The sequence below is a fragment of the Plectropomus leopardus genome, chromosome 23, assembly GCF_026936395.1.
Source record: "Plectropomus leopardus strain MGB_pleo_1.0 chromosome 23, ASM2693639v1, whole genome shotgun sequence".
NCBI lineage: Eukaryota > Metazoa > Chordata > Actinopteri > Perciformes > Serranidae > Plectropomus > Plectropomus leopardus.
This window is the reverse complement of record NC_142198.1, coordinates 7500768-7524525: the sequence shown is the minus strand read 5'-3', so window position 1 is coordinate 7524525 and position 23758 is coordinate 7500768. Positions and strand designations below refer to the sequence as shown.

The 23758-nt window shown below is 40.3% G+C and overlaps 1 protein-coding gene across 1 annotated transcript in view; it reads right to left on the bottom strand.

The window, feature by feature from the left end:
- LOC148185628 (uncharacterized) overlaps positions 1 to 21548 on the bottom strand; it is a 77085-nt gene extending 55537 nt beyond the window's left edge. The window contains exons 1-9 of the mRNA XM_088073942.1: positions 21413 to 21548; positions 20334 to 20350; positions 19093 to 19174; positions 16069 to 16209; positions 14747 to 14959; positions 11325 to 11432; positions 10662 to 10830; positions 8035 to 8183; positions 3191 to 3350 (exon numbers count right to left, since the gene is read on the bottom strand). Of these exons, the coding sequence (XP_087930068.1) occupies positions 8060 to 8183; positions 10662 to 10830; positions 11325 to 11432; positions 14747 to 14765 (420 nt within the window). The 5' untranslated portion in view covers positions 14766 to 14959; positions 16069 to 16209; positions 19093 to 19174; positions 20334 to 20350; positions 21413 to 21548 and the 3' untranslated portion in view covers positions 3191 to 3350; positions 8035 to 8059. The remainder of the gene's footprint in view (positions 1 to 3190; positions 3351 to 8034; positions 8184 to 10661; positions 10831 to 11324; positions 11433 to 14746; positions 14960 to 16068; positions 16210 to 19092; positions 19175 to 20333; positions 20351 to 21412) is intronic.
- Between the last annotated feature and the right edge of the window lie 2210 nt (positions 21549 to 23758).

Below are 23758 nucleotides of genomic sequence, written 5' to 3'. Positions count from 1 at the left end.
TGGAGAGGCTGGAATGTGTGTATGTGTGTGTGTAAGCTAGTGTGCCAGCCAGTAAAAACACTGGTAGCCCTTCAGACTCTCTCTTAGGGCAATCATAGTAATGAAGTGAAAATCTGTGGTTCAGAAAACCACTGACCCACTGATTAACTGACAACTGAAGGAAACAAATAACTTGAAGCACAGCCACTTCCTCGTACCCTCCAACTGACTCGATAAAAACATGCTCTAATTTTTTTTTTGTGTGTGTGTGTGTGTGTGTGTTAAGCTTCTTTTTTTTCTTTTGTTGGGAATATCTGAAATGTTAAATTTGGGTGTACAGTTTGTGTTCTTCATTACAAGAAGAGCTAGTGTATGTAAATTCATGCAAAGACAGCGAAAGGAATGTACCTAGCTGACAGGAGAAGCAGATGTTTGCAGTGATCTGCTGTCACCGCAGTGCAGTTGGTATCACTTTGAAGTAAACAAGCACTCACATCTTTTGTCATTATACATAACTGCCCTATTATGCTATCATTTAGTGAGAGGTATGTGTCATTATTGTCAATAGCATCAGTAGCAGAGGTAGTGCTGTGATATCTGCCACTGTCACATTTCCCACAGAGGTGATGCATTTAAGAACGTAACAGCAAAACAAAAGCAATCACAATAGCTTTTGTATTAACGCGTTGCTAGTGATGAAAGTGGTTCATTCCTAGTGATTTTTAAAAGCAGATTAAAGTACCGACTAATAAAGTATAATGACTGACACCACATAGGTCTCTATCTAAGCACATGTTTGTAATCTTGTCCTAGCAATAACCTCCAGCTAAAAGCTTTGCTTTCTCTTCTCTATTGTGATAAGAAGTGCTTTTATCTGCTGTAAATTTGGCCCCTAATCTAAACTTCCACTTAACACTTTGTCTTGCACAGTCAGGAAAAGTATTCTATTCTGTACTAAGGGAAAAAATGACTGTCTCATGTAGTCAATTAAATTAAAATGTGTTCTAGAGAATGGGTTGAAGCCAGCTAATCATATTCACAAGTTTAGTCCCCGTGGCACCTTGTGTACTGATGGTAAACTGATCTCTTGGATGATCTTGATTGCTTCTAAACTTTTAGAGAACACAACAAAAAAACCACACAGCAAAATCTAATTATTTAAGAATAAACACAGCTAATGAAAGTATTGAAATAATAAATCAGCAGCATGAGAAAGGTTCAGCTTGTGGTATTTACCCTGTCTGAACTGATCTGAGACTGGACTAGATGTGCAAGTGAAACTTAACATGATCAACTGAAAATGCAGCGCAGCTGGGAACACGCTAAACTATTTAAAATCCCATTGTAACCCCAATTTGGCTATTATGAGTTTCTAGATTACAGAGTCACACTGGTCGGCAAAAAATAGGGCCAAGGACAGTCAGCACACACAACTCTGACTGTAGATTCAAATAGAAATCTCGTGCCTCCCAAATAAGGCTCAGGACCAAATCCCCACACCACATTTTGTAAAAAGTTCTTGAAATGTAATAGGACTCTGTCTCATGATCTGTTCACTTTAAGTTGTGCAACTGAATAATTCATACAGACATCATTTAATTTTTTTCATTCTTTTTTTTTATTTGATTGACCCTCTGTGAAGCCTACTGGAAACTACTGCTGTACAAAGAACAATTGTTTTTGTGGTTTTCCGACATTTTCAAGTCTGCAAAGACACAGACTTCTAAATAAAGGCTATTGGCACTCAGGTAGCATTTTAATTTATAACTGAGCCAGAGTCTAAATGAACTGAATGGACAGTCTACAAGCAGCAGATGAGAAGTCTCTGCTGTAAACTTTCGGGTCAGAACAGTTGAAGCCTTTACACTTACTTCAAAAGTAGTCATACATTTCAATCAGCTGCACAATTTGAACATCATCTTGTAGTTTGCGCTGAAATTTGAATGCAGCAAGTTTGTCTCTGACAGTAATTTGTAAAAGGTGAGTCATTAAATGAGATGAAACTGGGATCTAGGATTTGGTGTATTTCCAGTCTAACAAAACTGCACAAGAGAATAAGAAAATAAGTCCACACTACAGCCGGTGCCATTGATTTACCATGGCTTGACGGGGTTTATTTTTGGCTTACTTCCCAACTCTGCCTCGACTATCTATTTAATTTTACTGTGTGAAAATGAAATTTAATTAGAGATAAATCTGCACAACACAGTGAAAAATTAAGACCTCTAATTACTACATTTAATACAGCAATGCTCTATATGGAAATAAATTTAAATAATTTACCCCCCCCCCCCAGACACATTAAAATATAAATTATACTAATATTTTTTTAACACAGACTTCCTATATAACAGTTAACACTCTGAAAAGGGGCTGTAGCAGAACAGGCAGACCTATCAGATGGGAAACGGTGCCTTGCATCCTTAGTTTTAGGTGTTTGTTAGCTAGTAGGCTAACTGGCAGGGGCTGACACACACACTCATAATTTGTCTTGATCTTTTTGCCATTTTTTGTTGACCCCATTGTATATTGCTTGCATCAAAGTACTGTAATTTATTGTATTACATGTAATTTATTGTATTATCTTCGGTGAGGTATTTCTACAAGCCCATTTGGGTTTCTAACCTCTCCAGCACTGTGTTTTTTCTGTATTCTTTTTAACCTTTTTTTGTCACTGTTTTCATGGTGTGAATAAATAAAATAAAATAAAACACAGTGGTTCAATGGTTTTGATACATGCAATCTTATCTGCTACAATTGGGTTTTTGGTAGATAGTGGAAGGAAATTCCAGGGTTTGGTTCTGCCCCTAAACTTACTCAAATAGACGCTGCTCTTTGTACTGACAAATCTGCTCTGTGCTGGAGGTTTTAGGATTTTTTGCTAGTGTTCTTTAAAAGTCTGTTACCTTGTCGATATAGGTTTTTTTTTTGTTTTTAGACAGCAACTGATTTTTTCATTAGTGAGCTACTTAGCATGTGCTCGAATCAAATTTTTTGCGTAGACATCATTGCCTTCAGTGGAAGAATGTGAAAACATCTCTCTAGTGACAAACTGTGCCCAAATACAAGTCATTATAGTCAAGATCAGACATTTGAGGGGACATAAACATAAGAAAACACAATCTGGAGTGGAGGGTGACTTTAACATTTTACAGACCCCTTAAAGGACCCTTGTGTGTTGAGTCCAAACATATGCGATATTATTACTTACTTGTGGTGAATCTGCGAGCCATTCAGGTAACTTTCCTTCCAGGCCAGGCAAGACTGGAAACAGTCGGTGAGGTTTCACTTGCTGGAGAGATCACGTAGCCCTAAAAGAGCCTGTCCAGAGAGATGTTTTGGAAGCAACGGCGGATGATCTCATTACTCATCTGCAACACAGCAGAAAACAAACACTGTCTCACACACTTGTCACAAATAATGAGCTTCGGGGGACCAAGTTACAGACACTGAGATTTACATTTATTACACGCTCAAGTGCTGAGCCATAATAACAAGTCACTGTTGTACAAAAACCAGGATACGAACTAGTCTTACAGTACAAAATCATTAGCTACAAAAAGGGACAAACAGCAAGTAAACCAAGGTATTAGCTTATTCATTACCCGCTCCAAAGCACACGTTTCGGTTTTTATAAAGCTTAATTGAAGAGACAGAAGTATTATACTGGTTGGAGTGGACTGGCTCAGTGTGGATACTGGGTTGAGGTCCAGTAAGGTTCACTCAGAAACTCAGTGTCCTTAGTAAGTAAGTTATTCTTAAGTTTCTTCTTACATTGGCTAAAATGACAAAAACTAACTCACAAACGACGTAAGAAAGGCAAATAAAATTAAATTCAATAATTAACTTGTAGGAAAACAAACCAAGCATTAAACTGAACACAATGCACCACAGCTGTTTGACTGTTTGAGCATTTTCGCACTGAAACTGTAGCATTACGTTCGAGGAGAATTTTCACAAACACCAATCAACCAAAAATAAACATAATTGTCAAAACATAACGTCAAATTTTTGTGAGTTAGCATGATATGCAAACAAAGTGCCACCACTCTAGACAAGTATCAACAATGACAATATATAAATTACAAAAAAACTGACCATGATACAACTCCAAATTTTCCAAAAGAACACACAATAACAAAGAAACCTGAAATAGAAAACAATAAAATCAGAGAGATGTGGAACAGTGTAATAAGCTACGGTAAATAATTACTCCCGAGCTGCCCCAGTCATGTACCTGCATGAGATGTGTCATAGGTTGAATCTAGCCTTCAGCCTCTGTGTAGTCTCTGTAATTCCAGTGAAAATAGAAATTCCATAAAAATAGTCATAAAAAATGAAAGGGATCAATCTATGACAGCTTGGATCTGGTACCTCTTGACTTTCACACCAAAGGTCACATATGGCACAGACTTAAATTGACAGACCTTAAACTTACTTTACACTTGGGGCCTTGCTGTGTAACACTTTGCTTGAACTGAATATTTGATCACATTCATAAGCTTAAAGCCCCCAGATTGAAGCAGTTAGCTGCACATATCCCCCGCAGGTTCAGTCTAACTGCCAGATGTGAGCTGAGGGGGGCTAGGCACATCTGTATCGATTCAAAAGTGGACGCTTGCAAATGCATGCTCACGTGGGCACACACATGCATACATATAGACATGCATGTCACATAAACACACACACACACACACACGCAAACACAAACACACACACACAAACACACGCACACACACACACACACACACACACACACACACACACACACAGGTGTGGTTTTATACCACAGAGGGAAAAAAAAGGGTACGGTTTAAAGTGAGTGTAATTCAAGCAGGCGCACATTTCATAAAAGCCCCTATTTGATGTGCTGGGTGCCAGTCAAGCATGCCGTCTGTGACACACACACGTACGCACACACAGGTAGGAGGTTATAAGAGAGGAGGAAGCGAGGCGAAGGAAGGAGAGGGTGTAATTATTGAGGATGATGTGTATAGAGGCCTATGTGGAATGACAGCTTCCCTTTCATTTCTCTGATCACTGGTTTAATCCTGACAGAGCTACAGCGGGCCACGGAGCGGCTCTGTCTGCTCGCCTGCCTGGGCTCCAACACACTGCTTCTATATCTGTGTCTGTGTGTGTGTGTGTATACCTGCACATCTCTGTATGTGCATGTGACAGGATGACACAAAGTATACGTAGGTGTACGCATCTCTGCATTTGCCTGTGTCAAAACATCAATGTTTTTTTCATGTGTGTACCTGTGTGTTTTCAGTTTGCGTGTGTGTAAGTGCATGTGCAGGTTGCCTATGAGTGTGTCAGTGCTCACTGCCCAGGAAAATGTGTTGCACAAGCTGATTGCAGTGGCAAGCAAATGCTGCTTTTAATGAAGGAGGGGGAGAGAGGAGAGGGAAACACAGGAAATTAAATTGATATGTAAATGACGGAAATTCTCATTTGAGCTGAAGGTTGAGAGTGCTACAGCATTAACCAGCTTATGAGTTAATAATGATTTTTTCCCTCCCTCTCTCTCCTTTCCTTCACAGCCTGACTCCCCACCTCTCTCTCAGAAAAAAAGAGGGATGGGTAGGAGAGAGAGGCGGGCAAAGATGAAGACAACATATGTCCCTGAATCTTCACTCTCCAGAGATTTCCCCCTAAGCCCTTGTATAATCAGTTCCCTCAGAATCTGGACCTCTTCAAAAAGACGTGCAAAACAACAGGCCAGTCTTGACTTTAAAAGTAAATGTCCACTGGACGTTGTGTTCGCTCTTCTAACTACACATCTCTCACTTTTGTGTTTTTCCCCTTGTAAAAACAACCAGATGGTGTTGAATATATCTCAGATGGACATGGAGGAGACGAAGGGTGTCGGACAGCTTGTAATAGTGGTGTAGCTCCGTGAGGCGGGGAGTAACAAAGCAAAGACAACATCAGCTGCAGCTACATAGAATACCAGAGGCAAATGACTGCAGAATGATCACTGCAGCTATTATCAACCACTAGGGTTATTATTTTCTCTCCCCTCTCTTTGGTATTAGCTGGAACGAAACAGCCCAGTCAAAAGTCCTTGCCCTGCAGCCTTCAGTGATTGGAAAATGATATTAAACCAGACATTGTGTTCCCTAGTGCAAAAAGAGAAGAGGAGGGGGGAAAAAAAGAAGAAACACAAAGCTGCAACAAATGAAGAAAATGGTTGAGGCCCTGCAGGAGAGACAGGGGGCAGTGGCAAGTCACACACACACACACACACACACACACACACACACACACACACACACACACATTTGAAATACAATGCAGACTCACCCAGGCACAGATGTGCACACACACAAAGGGACACACTAAGTGCATGCATTACACATCACATACACATAAAAACAGCCAGACAACCACACACGCTACCATGACACAAATGGACTCTGATTAGAAAGTATTAGCCAAAAAACATCAGACACAAATGGAAACCACATCAGTGATCTGGTTCTGCTCCAGAAAAGAAGGAGAGGGCCTTGCTGGCTCATGGAATCCTTTTTTTCTGCAGAAAATAAACAAGACATTTTCCATCTCCATTATTTCATACAACTGGAGGGAGAAGAAAGCCTCCCAACCATAAGCAGCGATGGAAAGCATAAAGCAAGCAATGCTGCAGGAGAGGCCATGGCCTTCTGAGCTTCATAAAGCACAGTGAGCCACAGGTTTCCAAGTTCTCCCATGGCCAATGACAACATGCACCACTGCAGAGAGGGCAGGCTACATATGCCGTACACAGACATTTGCACAGTTACACTTCAAGATCTGTGATTTCTTTTAAACACACTCCAAGATGCAAACACACATGCACAGATCCAGGTCAGTGGTCAGCAGTGAAGCCTGCAGACTGTTGGCCCACTCAGCACAGACAGGATGCCTTTATTTGGCAGCAAGGCACCCAAATGGCTATAAAATGGCTTACTTCCACCTCAGGTTTGAGAAATAATAAATAAGTGAGTAAGGACTCGGTAAAGCCTTTTGTGACACCACTGAAGAGCACTAAAAAATGCGAAAAAAAAAACAGATGGTGGAGATGTACCCAGATGTGAGACGCTCAAGGCTGAGACGCTGATATAGGTCACAAAGCCATCACACCACTCAGCATCTTCTCATACTAAAAACACCATGATTAATAAAATTCTCAAGTACACGGCAACTAAGTCCCCTGGTTACAACTTCAAATGGAGTGTTCTGCTTTGTCCTTGGTGAGGCTAAAGGTGCACATTTAGAGGTACAAAAGCTTTAAAGGCAGCCATTCTGAAAAGAAGCATCGCCTTAACAGTGCTTAGGCTGTCAGATCATTGCAGCCACATCCACACTTAAAAAATAATTACACCAAATGTTTTGTTTGAGTCAGTATGCCTTGATGTATTATCAAAGGAATAAGAGAGGGAGAGAGAGACAGGGCCGAGAGGAGGAAGATGAGGATGATGTGGAAATACCGGGACACATTAAAGAAGAAGAGAAAAAGAAAAGTCATGCAACAGGGCAGCAAATGATTGCAACAATGAGAGTTCAGAACATAATTATTTGAGGTTAAACATTTTCCCCTTGGTCTGTGGAGCTGTCAGTTGAAGTGAAAAGAGTTGGGGTAATGAAAACAGTGATGGGGCCTTTATATTCGTACATTCGCTCTCAGAGTATTGTAACTCGGCTGTCTGAACACCCAGGATGAGTGGGAGTGGGCTTCAGTGATGATGACGCCTTATCGGAACAAGACAAAAACCTAATCCAACTGGAGAGCTGATCTACAACTGAAAGGACATTCTGACAGCAGAAGGTTATCTGCTAATGTTGCTCCGCTGACTTATCTGTGGAATACATGATTGCTTATGTAAAGGACCTTGCAGAAGCTCATCTATTAATAGTCTTCAACAAAGATGTTTGAAATATTAAGGCTGGATTGTTGGACAAGGCTGTGTGTATGCAGTGTGGAGGTAGGAGCATTCGTGTGAGAGTAATGGGAGTTAAGGACAGAGTAAGAAAAGATCAAGGAAAAGAGCCATAAAGAAATGCAGGTACCTCATGGAGAGGACCAGTGATCCTCTCACCGGTGTTGTAGTGACCCATAAAATGCAGATGTCACTGGCAGAAGCGACTTGGCGGACATGGCTCCTTCAATATAAACAGGTAGGGCAGGTATCAGTTTCACTTCACCCGCAGAAAGGAATCTGGGCATAAAACACACACACAAAGAAAAGCATTAAAAGCTGTGTACACAAAGTCTAGACAAGTGGTTTCCAACTGGTGGGTCAGGGGTCCAACAGTGGGTTGCAGGTCCATTCTGAATGGACAGCAAGTAATTCGTGAACATGTTGAATTTGTACAAAAACATACTTTATTTTGAAGTACAGTGAATTTCCAGCACAAAACTTTTATTTTGATGTGCTGTTTCTGTTTGGTTTTTTTTTTGCAATATCTTTTATTTCTTTGGTTTCTAAGTGGACGTGTTGAGTACATTTTGTGAAAAAAAAAAAGAAGAATATGTCATAATTAATAATGTGTGGACCCTGAACCAGGGTACCTACAGCTTAAGACAAGTTACATTTATGCCACTTGGAATTAAACTAAGGACCAATTTTACAATAATCAAAATTTAAGAAAAATAAAATAAACATGAACGCACATCATTTACTTAAGGTAAGGAACAATTTTATAAATTTTAATACCAATTAAGGCCTTCTTTTTAGATTAATGAATTCTATGATTTTTGAGACTTTTTGAAAATCTGCAGGAACCCTGTGAACTATTGCCTTAAGAAAAATCTGGACCCCAAGACTGGAGCAGAACCAAGCAAGCAAAAGTAATGCATAACATTTCTATCCACCTCAAACATCTCTCTTTTCTGTACACTCTTTCCTATGGACAGTTGCAGGCTGTAATCTACGGATATTTTTGCACGGTACCTCCAGTGATAAATGGCAAACGTCAAGCTCTGCTCCACACTTCACATAAAAGAGAAACATTGATAGAGTGTGGTGTGCTTCTGCCCCACAGTCTGCTTTGGCTCCTGCATGTGCACATACTGAGACTTTACCCAACATCCTTTCCCATCTAAATACATTCAACAGACTCAAAACACTGGCTCCATTCTCCCGTATACAGCAAGGTCACTGTGTGTGATTTGAGCATTAGCCAGTGTAATCAGTCATGGAGTGCCTAAATTCCACATCCAAGCAGGTGCTGTTGGGCAGGGTTTGGCCCTACAGTTAAATGGATTGTTTAGCTGGCTAAGCCAACTCAGAGCTGTAAAGCACAGTGGATAAAGCTTCAATATTCTCTGTTTGCCCATAATTCATCATTCTGTGCCTCCATGGTGGCTCTATACCAGCCAATATGCTGTGCTGGCCTAAGTTGCATGCTGTGTGACACTGCACAATGCTGCAAGCTACACTTTTCACGCCATGTAAAAGCTGTCTTTAAAAAAGCAGCTTGATGTAGAGATGCTGCAGCTGACTTACTCGATATAAAAGTCATCACTAATGAAGTGACTTGAGTTCTACTATGTAGGACAAGGTAGCAGGGCTGCACAATTATGGACAAAATGATAATCCCGATTATTTTGATCGATATGGATTTCACAATTACTTCTTACAATTATTTGTTGTTTGTGGGGAAAAATATGTTTATTGTACTCTTACATTTCATAAACAGAGCCCTGCTTTTACTTCCACGTTGGACTACACTACTGCGAATTTACCAATCTTTGCATCAAAACAAGACTGGTCCTTATTTACAGGGTATTTCCTAGGAGAAAAATATAAATAAAAATGTACCCAAAACTAAATCAACAGAGCACGACTTTTACATTCAGGTTGTGCTACAGCCTTGCTTATTAAAATAAAATAAGACAAGGTCCTTCTTCACCTGAATGTAGTGCATCTTTCATGGATTTGTTTCTGCCGCACCTATTATTTAAAAGTGGCCACCATGACATGCTGCAGCATCACTGTTATGGATGTCTGAGTTGATGCTGGACAAGGACGGGGATTCACGGTAATGGTACCGTGACATTAGTGACATTTATCCTCTGGCCTTCATGCAGTCATTGTACTGCAGATTGTGGTGTTTTTTCAAGTGGTTCAACACATTAGTTGTGTTGTTTGGACATAGGAGGGAACAAATCATATGCAAAGCAACACATCATGATGGTTGATGAACGGTTGATTTTCGTTTTGCCTGTTTGCAGTTGCAACATTCAGGAAGTTTTTCACAGGCTGCTGCTGCAGAGTGCACATGTAGCAGCATGACAGCTCTTCAAAAGTGAAGACTGCTGTGAGTTTACGGAGCGCTTGATCTGAAATGTTTTTTGTGAGCACAGTATTCATTTCAAACGTCAACATTGCAAATGACCATGTTTATTTAACTTTTTGTAGCCAAAATCTTGATGATGATTAATATTCAATTAATTGTGCAGCCCTACAATTCACCATAACTTTTCCACTGCTAGAAGTGACAGGAGATGCATTTTTGTTCCACACATTTTCCCAAAGCAACGTCAGTATATTTGTATGTTTCTGGGTGTTACATTTGAAGACACTGTCATAAGAATTAAATTTATGAAAGAACTTTAAAAAAATGTTGTATACACCCTTTAAGGAGACTGTAAAAATGTTAATGGATGCACACACTCACTGTACCTGTCTCACCTAAGAAAATCTTGGAGATCGGCAAGGTGCTCTTGACCCATGGCTTTTGCAGCTGCTTGTTGTTGTGCCCAACGGATTGGCACAGCCGTTCCTCCAGAAGTCTGCCGCTTAGAAAGCCAGATGTGTCCCTCATCCTCATCTTTTTCTGGGGATTCAGCGGCTCTGTGGTCTGAAGTAATGGCAGAAAGGGAAGATAAAGAGGTGAGAAAAATCAAGGTGGGGAAAATGGGGGGGCTAAGAAAATATACAATAATATAAAATATATAATAATGTTGGAAACAGGACTCAAAAAAAGGATGAAATAAAAGCATGGGTTGGAGGAGACTGTTTAGAAATGGAAGGAGAGAGATGATGGATGTACAAAGAGCCAAAGACAAAAAATGATGAAGAATGTTGATAGGTGAGGGTGAGAGGTGAAGAGCCCAGGGCCTCATTAAATAAAAGCTCTAAAGAGTGAAAGTCAGGAAGCAGATGCTGGAGCTTCAATGGCGTTTTGAACACAGAATCACAGATCAAAAGATAAAGTCTGAGTGACCTTTTAGACAGCGTCCCCAGGGAGACGAATAGTGAGACAAAGGCACCCACACAAAAACACACACACACACACACACACACACACACACACACACACACACACATGCACACACAGCCCCTTAGGCTTACTCTCCATTCTCTCTACTGGCTTCTTGTCCTTGCTGGCCTCCTTAGGGCTGCGCTGTAGGCCTTCCTTTGGGATGTGCAGCATGTTGCCCACCGTCTTCAACATATTATCTGTTCAAAAATAACATTGTATAAAACATTACACATCACACAGCCACACTGAGGCTTTCACGAGATTACTCTGGTGTAAGGTAACGCAGATCAGGCAGAAAAGGGTTTGTTTTCTTTTCAAAATACAGAAAATGCAGTAAAGTCATATATATCATCTCAAGAGAGCAATGCTCTCTCAGGTTTTTATGCCTACAAAGTGCAAGAATAGGAACTGCATAAAAGAGTGGAAGGTATCGAGAGAGTGGCACTCTTTTCTGTGTCGACAAAGCACAAGAAAAACAGCTGTTAAGATACATGGAATGAAATATGCAACTCACTCTTTGCACTGAGATCAAATGGATTTCAATCTGCAACCCTCAGTGGGAGAAACACAAAGTGTTTACAACTTCACCCGCAATGGACAAAAGAAAGCCAAGAAAAAGCTTCCCTCAACTCCAAAGCGCTCCTCATATGCAGCATCTTACACTTGGGAAGGTGCACAAGGTGAAAAATAACATCGGCAACATGAATAAACACACCAAACATACCCAGAACATGAATAAAACGATCAGTCATAAATGAAGAGCAGGTACATGAATGGAAACAGAGGGAACAGGGTGCAAGGTCATGAAGAATAATGAGGGACTTTAAAAGCCAGTGTATTAGTGAGACCACAGCTGCCTGCTATCAGTTCAGATCCCCCACTGAGGAAACTGTTAGGATCAGCACAGAGAAGATAGCTGGGCATCATCAAAACACACTTTCATACCCAGTGGCAACAACATGTAGCCTTCCATTAGCCTTTTAACAGAGGAGATAAACAAGACAAGGACAGGAAACGAAGGAGGAAAAGAGAAATAATGAGCCAACTCCAAGCACAGAAGGTGAGCAAAACAGCTGAAGAGCACATTACAGAAATCTGTGTGAGGATGTGTTATTTTGCCACCTAGTACTGTTTTCTTCCCATACCTGTTTAAGAACATAATTCAATGTGTGTGATTGAATATGTACATCTATGTGCATGCTTTCTCTGGTCATTTAACCTTTGTGAGCCTGCAGTGAATCGATGAAGACATACTGATTGGGGTGCAGCCTTGCCCAGAGCCAAATAAGTGCTTTGCATGATTGCTACCACTCACTCTGACATGGGAGTGAAATCTGTGTACCCAGGAGCTATAACATTACCTGTGTTCTCCATTTACATACGTATTTATGCTAAAAGCCAACCTCCTGTAGTCACAGGGGGCAAATTATTGTGACTTCATTGCTACTGAATCTGGAAAGTTTAGAATAAAGTTTCTAGAAAGCAAAAAAAAAAAAAGAAAAGAAAAATGTTTACCCCACAGGCCAGATTTGTGAGTCGAGGAATTTTAAATCCTTGAAATGCCTTTGATTGTTGGTGTATTGACTGAAAATGATATAGCAAAATGAGAATTTGCAGGGGGCTGAGGGAATGAAAAGGATTTCTGTCAGGATTATCCAATCTTTGTCTGATTATCCGGGAAACGTGGAGCTGTGTCAGGTAGAGGGGGCTGTAATTGTGGGTGTGCAGTTTCTGTTTACTAGCAGCGTGGGTGTGTACACACGCGTTTGTGCGCCTGTGTGCGAGTGTGTGTTGCCTTTTTGAAAAGCAGTGGCGTTTTGTACACTGATTGAGATAATTAGCATGAGAATTGAACCATCACAACGCACCAGTACGCTGTGTGATTACCCCCGTGTGTCTCCCCATTCAACTAGTCCGACAGCGTTTACCTTTCTGGCTTTGCAAACAACGGAGAGCATCTTTTTGGCTGCAACATTATAGAACAAGTCCAAATTCTGGAGGAGCTTGTCGTTCCACATGAAGGAGATCAATGGTTGGCTGTCAAGCTGACATTTTGTCAAAGGGGATAACCTTTACTGTGATGCGCTCTTCTTTTAATAGGAAGTGTTCTGTGCACATGACAGGGTAATTTTTAGGTAGCTGTGGTGAAATTTATAAAAAGTGCTTCGGTTAATGAAGGTTATGGTTAAAACATCTGTTGAAGGACTGACAGAGTGAAGAAGAAACTATGTCAATGGTTCAGCCACAGTAGTCTAAGAGATTTGTTACCACACAAGGAAGGGAGAAAGAGAGGCCTACATTCAATTTTTTTAATTCAATGTTCAAGACCCTCATCACAGAGGTGTCAATAGCCCCTTTTACATTGTCTGCTCAAGATGAAATATCAAGCTGTTATTCCGCCTCAACGCTCTTAATAAAATGTATGATCGAGGAATGTGGGGACAGAGTTGTCTCGCCTTTAAGCCGGCAGCAGAGGTAGTAACAGCGCCAAATCTGTGTAAAAGAGACATCCAGCAGGACAGGATCACGAATGGAGGGTACCCAGTGGCTCACCTGGGAATGTACAAAAGGCGGTGTCATTGCTGCTGCAGCCACAGATTCGACTCCAACCTGCAGCCCATTGCTGCATATTATCCCCTCTCTCTCCCCCTTTCATGCTGAAGCTATCCTATCAAAATAAAGGCAAAAAAAGCCCCCCCCAAAATGGATCACAGACAGGATGAGTATGACATTTTGACAATGTGCGATGTGACCCTCCTCTGGGGGCTTTAAAAAACAGCTGACAGCAGTTAGCAGCTAGCTCAAACATGAAGAACAGCGGCTGAAAAATGTCCACAAATTGGGAAAACAATGAGGCAGACGGTGTGATCAGCCGCCATATAAAACGGACATTAAATAAATGCTACTGCTATGTTAGTGCCATTGTTATTGTTGAGAAGGCGCTGCTGGCGTGTACCTTATGTCACACTGGAAGCTGACGTGTGTGGTGTCGTGTTACATGGCACACCTGTCATGGCTTTTTTCCACAATGGCAGTATACTGTCTAAAATCACACACAGGAGCTGTATGATGCCACCATTATTTCTTTCAGTGTAAAAATGCAGTGTAAAGAAGGGACTTTGTAGTGGTCTACTGGTAGTGTAGTGCGATCTCTGTTTATAAAGGGCTTCTGAACATCTTGTCTAATTATGTTTATTTGTGTAGCCAAATATCACATACAATTTCTCAAAAAAAAAAAAAAAATCCTAGCAGCGAAGAAGTTGCAGCTGACAGCAGAAGCCAGCCACAGGCCAGCAGAGCAAACACCAAAACACAGCTACTACACTCCAGGACAGTGCTGAGCTTCAGGAGGAGGTGAGCAAATGTTAACAGAGGTGATGGATATCTGTGGCTGGTTAATGCTGTACAGAGGCAACCCATAAACCTCCTATTTATGAGTTTCTTTAGAACTACGACCAAGTTCAGCGTTGTTTGATAGTGAACTGTCTCTCTATTTCGCTGAGGTACCCACCTGTGAGGCAGCAGAACATGCTGCTGGTGTCCTTGATGCTCTTTTTCTCTCAGTGGGTGCTGAGGGCAACCAAGGGGGCATGCAAACAGGTCATCCTGCTCAGCTCAGGGTGGGGTCGTCCCGCGCCGTGCCAAACTGTACGGCCGCATCAAACGTCTCCTCTGTGATTACCGTCTCTGACACATGGACATAGTAGGCCAGCTGCTCTGCCACCTGTCCATGTAAAAGAGTGAAGCAGAGGAGAAATGAATCAGAGCGCTGAAGAGAGGCAGAGATATAAAAGGGAACATGGGGATAAAAGGAAGGGGGTGAAAGAATTAAAGACAAGACAGAATGGGCAGCGGAAAAATGGCAAGATGAGAAATTGGAAACGAGGAAAAGGAAAGAAATGGAAATGAGTGCTGAGAGAGAGAGAGAGAGAGAGAGAGAGAGAGAGAGAGAGAGAGAGAGAGAGAGAGAGAGAGAGAGAGAGAGCACAAGTGAAATGAAAGAGTGGAGTCGAAAAGGGAGACAGGGGAAAGACAAAGAGCAAAATCATAATGGGGATGCAAAATTTCCAAAAGGCTCAATACATGCAGAGACACCCTGAAATACATAATTAAATTATGGCATTCAGTGATTCTCTTTTGTGATCTCTCGAAAGCAGGAAACCACTGCGGCCATGAAATGGGAGATATTTTTATTAATTCCTGTGGGTCCCTTCAGTTGCAGCTCACTTGGTATTCAGGGACATCATTACCAAAATCTACAAAAGCTCTTATCAGTTATAATACTGCATAGCACTGCGCCTGAGTGTGTAGGGGTGTGTGTGTGTGTCTTTGACAAGGCTTGGCAGCAATCTCTGCTTCACATCTTTTGGCTTCTGAGGAGAATGGGCAGTCCAGCTTTTTCTACAGTGTTTTTGACATTTCCATTAGTCGGGATGAAAGCTAAACAGGTATCAGACAAGCTGGACAAGGCTGCATAAAGACTCTGTACAAAGGCATTGGAACACCTCTCTCTGACGGGTACACGCAGGTACACACATATGAAACTACGTGGCCAATTAAAAAAGCACGGCTAAACACCGTTTCGGCCGTTGCTACTTTCAGCCACTATTTCCTCTATCAAAACGTGTTAGGTACTTGAACCTGCTCATAGGAATTAAGCAGCCTCCCCCCCCTGGGATTTTCAATGTCAGAACATTCATTATAGGGCTCAATGGGGCACAACTCTTTCATTAAGGGCTCCATAACACATGTCTCACAGGGGTTCAGTCGTTATCTGTCGGTGCAGCACTCCACTGCAGCTGCATTTGGCTGGGGAGGGGGCGTCGGCTATACCTGTGAGGGCACGGAGGACTCCGCCCGCTGCCATGGGTGTGATGCTGGTGTCCTTGGTGGAATTATACAGCTTTCTTTATCTCCCCAACATACAAAAGTCCTTGGTTACACCAGGATGGATCCAAGGGACTGATAAAACTTCTGCAGGATGGTGGGTCCAAGGACGAGAGGGGGGAAAAGGTGGTTATTAAGTGTGATAATGTCACCATGCAACAGTGCACACCCAAGAGAAATGGCAGGAAAAGTTTGTGCAATTACACCCAATGACCTGTATCCCCCAATTATAACAGTGTATATCATAATTGGAGAGGGCTGTGTTCTAACTCCACGAAGACCCCCACCCTACCCACCCCAGCTGGTCCCATTCCTCACCAGATATTTAAACATACAAGCAGGTGGTGCCTGAGCTACCTCCGATATTAGCTAAATGATATCACTATGCAGATTACACATGGAGCTGTCTTGTTGAATAATGCTAACAGGCAGCTACGGCAAAATGTGCATGTGCCTGTGCGTGATTGTAGATGTGTTTGTGTGTGTGTCATCACTGCCCGCACTCTGATGCTGTTATTTTCAAGGGGAAGGTGCATGAACGCAAATACATGCACAAAATCATACATAAACACCATATGTAAATGCCAGCGGTGTGTTCCCTGCCAGAGAGTTGTAATTAAATCTATTAATTCAATTGATGAGAGGACAGTGACTGTGCAGCATCACTGAGCTCGCACACCAGCAGCAATCACAACCCGTTCTCTATAGTCCCCTTTTTCTCATGCTTTTTAATGCATGGAAATTTGTTTTCACAATTGAAAGAGAAAAAAAAAACAACATTGATTAACACTACAAAGAGAAAAATACCCGTAACTAACGAAGGCATGTGAGATGAAATTAGAGCAAAATAACAGATAAACAGTTAAAAGAAAAAACATTAACTGGGACTGGTGCACTCTGGATGCTGAATAGTAATAATGTAATTCTGTTTAAAGGGAACCAAGTAAACACAGTTGAAACAGAAACCTAATTATTTGACCATGTATACACCTCAACGAGTGTGTTCAAAGTGCTTTAAGTGAGCACAATTACGGAGCAAACACTCAGTAACAATATTGTCATTAACAGCTGTGTAGTGTGAGGAGGGAGAGATGACTTGTGGCTATGTGCAAAATACAGTTTATTGTAACATTTATTTTGGTATTTGCAGCTGAAATTAAACTAATGTGATGCATTATTAAACTCCTTTCAACAATACTACGGTGGAGCTTTTATTTGGATGTAGTCTATTCAAATTAACTACTAAACCACAACATTATATAAATAAAGCAATGTTTCAAGATTATTGTTATATGTCATGTTAAAGTATATTGGTTAACCCTAATTGTAGCATAATTTTATGTTTACTAATTTAAGCTAAATTTCCACTGAAAGTAAACACAACTGTGTTAATCTTTCTTTAGAGGTGTGGAGTGTAAGCATTACATAAACTGATTTTCAGAGCAGGCTGTTTGCATATAAATGCTTCATCCAACTCTCTGCCTTGACAAGATAACCTGCTGCTACGCTGAAACAAAGCCAGAGCTACAAAATGAATCTTTAACGCAGGAGTTTAAACTGAGAGTCAAGATTCAACACATATGTAGGCAACAAGCTGACATATTTACTATTAGGACTGTGCAAAAAAGTTTTTAGTCCCTGAAGCTATGAAGAGTAGACTTGAGAATCAATTAGAATAAAAAAACAGAGTTGTCTTGGAAAGCAGGAATGATTTTAAAGGAATGCGGGCATATGTTCTGGTTCAGCAGTGGTATAATCACTATAGGAAAAAAAAAAAGAAAAAAACTCAGCGGGTTCTGTAAGCTTAAATAAACATCTGGTGGCTCACAAAATCCAAATAGCATTCATTGTTTATGGAGCACTTCTGAGACAGTCTGGGTGACACAGCAGGCGAGTCCTGGAAGAAGTTTTTTGGCTTAGAATGAGAGTTGTTCATGTTCACAAACATTGATTGGACTGTATGGGACGCAAGAATAATATATGTCTTGAATTGAGTGGTATTCCAGTTTAATGTTTGTCTGCAATGTAGTTTCAACCCTGCAGAGTGCCACTGTTGGTGGTTGGGAGAACCTGATCATCAATTCTTCATTGCTGACAAGGTTTCCATTAACCAGTTTGAATACTTTACCAGGTTACTGGTGCACAGTGTGGCTTTTTAACTCCACTAAAGCCGTTCTACTGCATTCATAATCAGTTTCCCTGTAGCTTACAGTATGTGAGCACAGATACACAGACAAATAGTACTTTATATCCACTGACTGACGTGTGCACAAGGCCTTTTAACAGATCTTTGGAATGCACTGATATACTGAAGGACACCAATTTTCAAGATTATATCTGGTTCATATTGTAACTGTCTTTCTTTTTTTGATATTTTGAGCAACGCTAATACTTTTGACAGTAGGAGTCTGGAGTTAAGAGTTGGCTTAATTGTGCTGAGATTTACCATTGTATAAATGAAAAGTCACCATTTCCTCCCCCCCAGAGGTAATCACATAATCACAAAATTAGGCATTTTGGTGGAGAACGATAAAGGATAACTGTGTGTCGCTTTGTCATTTTAAAGATTTGCTGGACACCACATGAAAAAGAAATATTCAAGGCATCAAGCTGTGAGAAAGTGCAAAAGCCCTGGATTTACATTCTGTGCACACCATCACACTTAAATTAATTTGCAGTGCATTAAGAGCTTTTGCATGTATGCATATAATTTTAATATGTGTTATCCTCTAAATTGTGTCACACGCTTTTAATTAATAATTGATTGCATTAAATAATTGACAAATATTTAATGCAAAAAACTGTAAATGAAACCTAACATTTGCATGGTTCCCTTCAAAACTCAAGAAAATATTTTCAAAATGACTGAGAGAGTTATGTTTATCCACAAATAATCACTTCCTCTACAAAATGTGTTTGTATACACGGAGTATGGTTATGTTCCTGTGTGCAGCCATCATAACTTTTTACCTTCAGTTTGGGCCTCCTGCACTCAACATGAGAGACTTGGGGCCATCAGAAAGGTTGTAGCTCCTTGTCTTCTCCAATCCTCCTGAGTCAGTTTCAAAATAGAAAGGAGAGGAAAGGTCAAAGATCTGAAACAAAGAGAGTAAGGAGTGGCCTTGTCTAACTTCAAAGTCTTCACTGCTGCAGCTTTGTCTTTTTCTAAGTAAATCTGAATTGATTCGTATCATAATAGCTTCTATAGTTTTATCAAGATCTTGGCAAATATGCATGCACCTGAGCTCATGACAAACGCACAACTCCCATCTTCCATACCAACTCCTAATCCTGGGATTGACAGTTGGGGCCTGTGGGGGGAGCACGATGAATAATTTGTGGGCAGAAAGAGCTGCAGGCAGCCGGAAAATTCGGAGACAAAAGTAATAAAATGGTGAAGTCAACAGCTTCATGAACTATTTATCTTTCTGGGACCGATATGTCCTCCTTCAGTCTCTTTCTGTACTGTTCCACTCCAGCCACCTCACTTGTCAAAGCCCACAGCAGTCCAGGCTTTATTGAAACTTTGATTCAGTTTCCCAAGTTGTCACTTTCTAAGGACTGTGTGCAATAAAGGAGACAGGTTATTGGGGAGAAGAACAGAGAAAGGGACTAATGAAAAAAGAAACCTTTACTGGAAAGAAAAAAAAGCTAAGAAGCCCACACTACACAAGGTGATCTGATGTTGGAGGAAGCACAAAAGTTGACAATGATCAATAACATTAATATGGGCTGCTGCAGACAGTCTGCTTCAGGCAGATTAACTAACTGCTGCTGAGAAAGACAACAGACAACAGTGACAGAGTAAAGCTACTGTGTGATATTTAGCCTTCAAAAGTTTTTCATTTGTTTGTGGTTAATCCCACCAATCAATTATGAGTTTGAAGTTGCATGCGACAAGACAAAATCATGTAGTTCAAACAGTTCATATTTTGGCAAATGGAAAACCTTGATTTACAGGTGCATATTCCTTCTGAAAAAAACTGTTGACTTTTAGTTATAACCTTGCCAGTGACGTAAGCAGAGTCTGTATTGATATTACACAAACCTACAACCAACAAGAGCTAAAACTAGAGACTACTCCCATGTCATCATACACATAGGAGTATTGTTAACCTTTATTGACATTGTTCAATTCAAGTATGTAACATAAGGTATATGTTTGAAAATAGATAAATCGGAAATTATAGGACAAATGTAATGTCTATTACCTGGAGTGGTGCGAAACCTGAATGTGATGGAAAGCCAGGAAAAAGCACACATGAAAAAAACTTGATTAACAGCAATGACTCAGTTCCATTAAATGTCCCAGTGTGTATGTCTGTGAGCCAGCATGATAAATACTAAGGCCCTGGAACAAGCCCACTTAACGTTTAATGGCATGCACTAATCATGGTAACAATTACACCTGAGCTTTTCCTGCTATAACATGCCAAAATGACTGCTATCAAAGAGATGGTGCTGTTCATTTTCATAGTTTACAGGGACGCACTAATGTCATTAGATAATGTGCCTGCTTTTCCTGCAATGAGTTAAAATTGTCTGCTGTGACATGGGCACACATACTGGCATTAAGTTAAAGAAATACTAACATATTATCATATATTTTTCATTTACTTAAACTTAATTAAGAATAAGCCACTATTTAATTTGAATTTTAAAAACGTTTTGTCTTTTCAGTTTTTGTGACGGTGTTAAAACACTCAATATTAACTTACCTCCCACAATAATAGTAGCATTACACAGAGAAACATGCAGTTGTAATGTTCCGTTACACACATAGTGTTACTGGGTAGATAATAACTTATCCCTGCATGTAGCGTGTTATCATTGTTTTTGAATATTCATTTATTAAAACATTCATTTTACTGCTTTATCTCATACAGGACGACAACTAAAAAAATAGCTTTAAACAGTAGAAGTTAGCCACGTTAGCAAACACTTTGCTAATGTTAGCTAAGGTTAGCATACAGACATGACGCAGCAAAAAATGGTTATACAGTCTCATCTTTTATTGCTCCACTGACCGCTTTATGGGTCAATTACGACTATTCGTGTCAACTAATGTTATCAATATTTATTTCTTTTATTTATGCGCCCAAAACAAAGTTTTCACCTGAGGCTAATGACGTTAGCTTTGTGAGGACTGTCTACATTAGTGATCCGGATGTGTAGCCGCGCACTGAGCTTTCAGCGTCATAACATCGCAAACCATTGTTATCTGTGTAAACTGCGTGTTTCCACTTGTCGTGATCATAATTACTAATATAAAACAATATGACAAACTCACCTGAGCATTGTTTAACTTCTCAGCGATCGAATATATCGAATATAAATCTCTGTTGGGCAACTGTAACATGAAGAAACCAAACAAATCTCACCAGAGTGCAGCAGGTAGCAATGTCATTAATTAAGAAAATGTTTCCATTTTGGCGCCATCCACTGGTGAATCACAGACTAACACCAGTCCACTCTGGGTTGTTAAATCATGTCAACAAATTAAAATGCATGTTCTCAGAAATCTTAGATACATGGTATAATCAAATGAAATTTTCAAGAATAAGTCGTCATGTTGGATCCACTTTAAGCTTAAAATTCAAGTGCAAGGAGTACATTTACTCCTGGAGGTTGGTGGTTCAAACCCTGGACCCCAAGCTTCCAGTGGGCAAACTGGTGCCTTGTCAATCTCCCACAAGCATATTCTCCTTAAAAATTGCAATAAAATTATAGTCTCATAGGAGCATTAACGGGCCTACATCTACAAGAGTGTTCTCCTATATTGCAAAAACAGAAGTATTTTGTAACTTGAAGAAATTACATAACATTACCTGACCTGAGTAGTGACCCCCTCATTTTTTTCCCCTTGCAACAAAGGGATTTACCATTTTCTTAGACTATCAGACTGTGCCGCACCCTGGCATATTTTCAATTCAGTTTTAACAGACATCGTTCTTGTATAACTGTCTCACTCAGCATCAGTTGCGTTTTCAGCACAATATCTCATTTTTCTTCGTCTCTGAGGGCTCTTAATACTTCAATAAATATTTGCTTCATTACACTAATTCATACAAAATTAACTAGGTTTGTTTTAATTAACTAGACTTTCCCTGAGTCATCAACAGTAGCAAGAAATCATGTCCCAGCTTTTCAAAAGAGCCTAATGGGAACTATTGCTAAAGCTATGTAAACACTTGTTAGGTTCATTTATGTCTGAAGGCCATTTGTTATCTAAATAGCTGAGAAAGTGCAACTTCATTATAATCTTATCTCCCATTCTCATTGCGATTTAATATCCACATCTGAAAATTTTCTGAAGCAGTTGGCAATGTGTGTCCCTGCAGTCGAACACCAGTATGAAACATCGCTGTTTTCCGTGTATCATATGTCTCTTATTTTTGACCTATCTCAAGCTTTTAACATGAGCAAAGGCGAAAATGGAGGGGGCCCTGTAGCAATACTATCAGCAAGTTGACCCCCAGTTGAGCACAGCCACTTCTGTGATTTCCTCTAAAGGGTAAGTACTGTACTGTAACTGGGATGACTCTGCTCTGAGTGCTCTTTCACAGTCTCACCTTCTTTTCTGCCACTTGGATTGTCCAAGAGTTGAACCCATCAGACAAGGCAGCGGGAAAAGACGGGGGAGTTCACGGTCCCACTTTTATCATGTTTTATTTAAAATCAGATATTAAACATTAAATTCTCTTCAAAGCTTTTTTTTCATGTGGGAGAGTGAAGAGAAGCTTTACCATTGGTGATAGTATCCAGTCATCACAGAGAGTTAGTAATGCGGTTTCACCTCAATTACCTGTCCAAAACATTGCTGCTTGCTGTCGGCAAAGAGAGCTCCCGGACATAGTGTGTGCTGAGGAGAGACAAACACACAGTCAACAAATATGAAAAAGGCTGTCTCACAAGGCACTTTGAATTCATGTTGTCACAATACCAGAATTTTAAACTTTGATAGCTGTATTAAAAACAATGCTCAGTGCCTCTTTCCTTATCGTGGCAACAAGAAAACTAGAGTTACGACTCCGCAGTTGCATGCCTATGTGAATCAATCAAGTTGCAGTGAACATCCATGTCTGTGAAGACTCATACGAAGCCATGACAGCAGACAATTCTTTAAATATGGATGTTGATGCAAAAAAGTTATATATTCTAAGACGTGGATGCTAAACACATATTAAACACAGCTGCATAGAAAATCTATTCGATCAGCACAATTTTAAAGTGGACAACCCAAAAATAGTGTCCCCAATTCAGTATCTGAAAAAAAAAAGTCTTCATTTCTATTCCTGACTTGTGGCATTAAATACCAGAACATCGTTTTTGCAAAACATTATGATGTCATGGTGACGGCGACCTTAAATCCTTAGGGATTGTTCGGCACATTTTATGTGCTTTTCATTCTTAATTTTTTGGTAATTTGTTTCTGTGTTCATGCATATGGCATCAAATTTGTCAAGATTGTGGATTTTTGTTTAATCTCAGAATTTCTTGCTCAGCTCCTCCATTTAGTTTAAGATACACTGTGTGAACACAATTCTTACATTCATACTGTTAAGTGCAAAACAATCAGGCTCTGAGAATTATAATTAAAAAAAAAAACAACTACTTTGCATGTAGTATTTTGAAA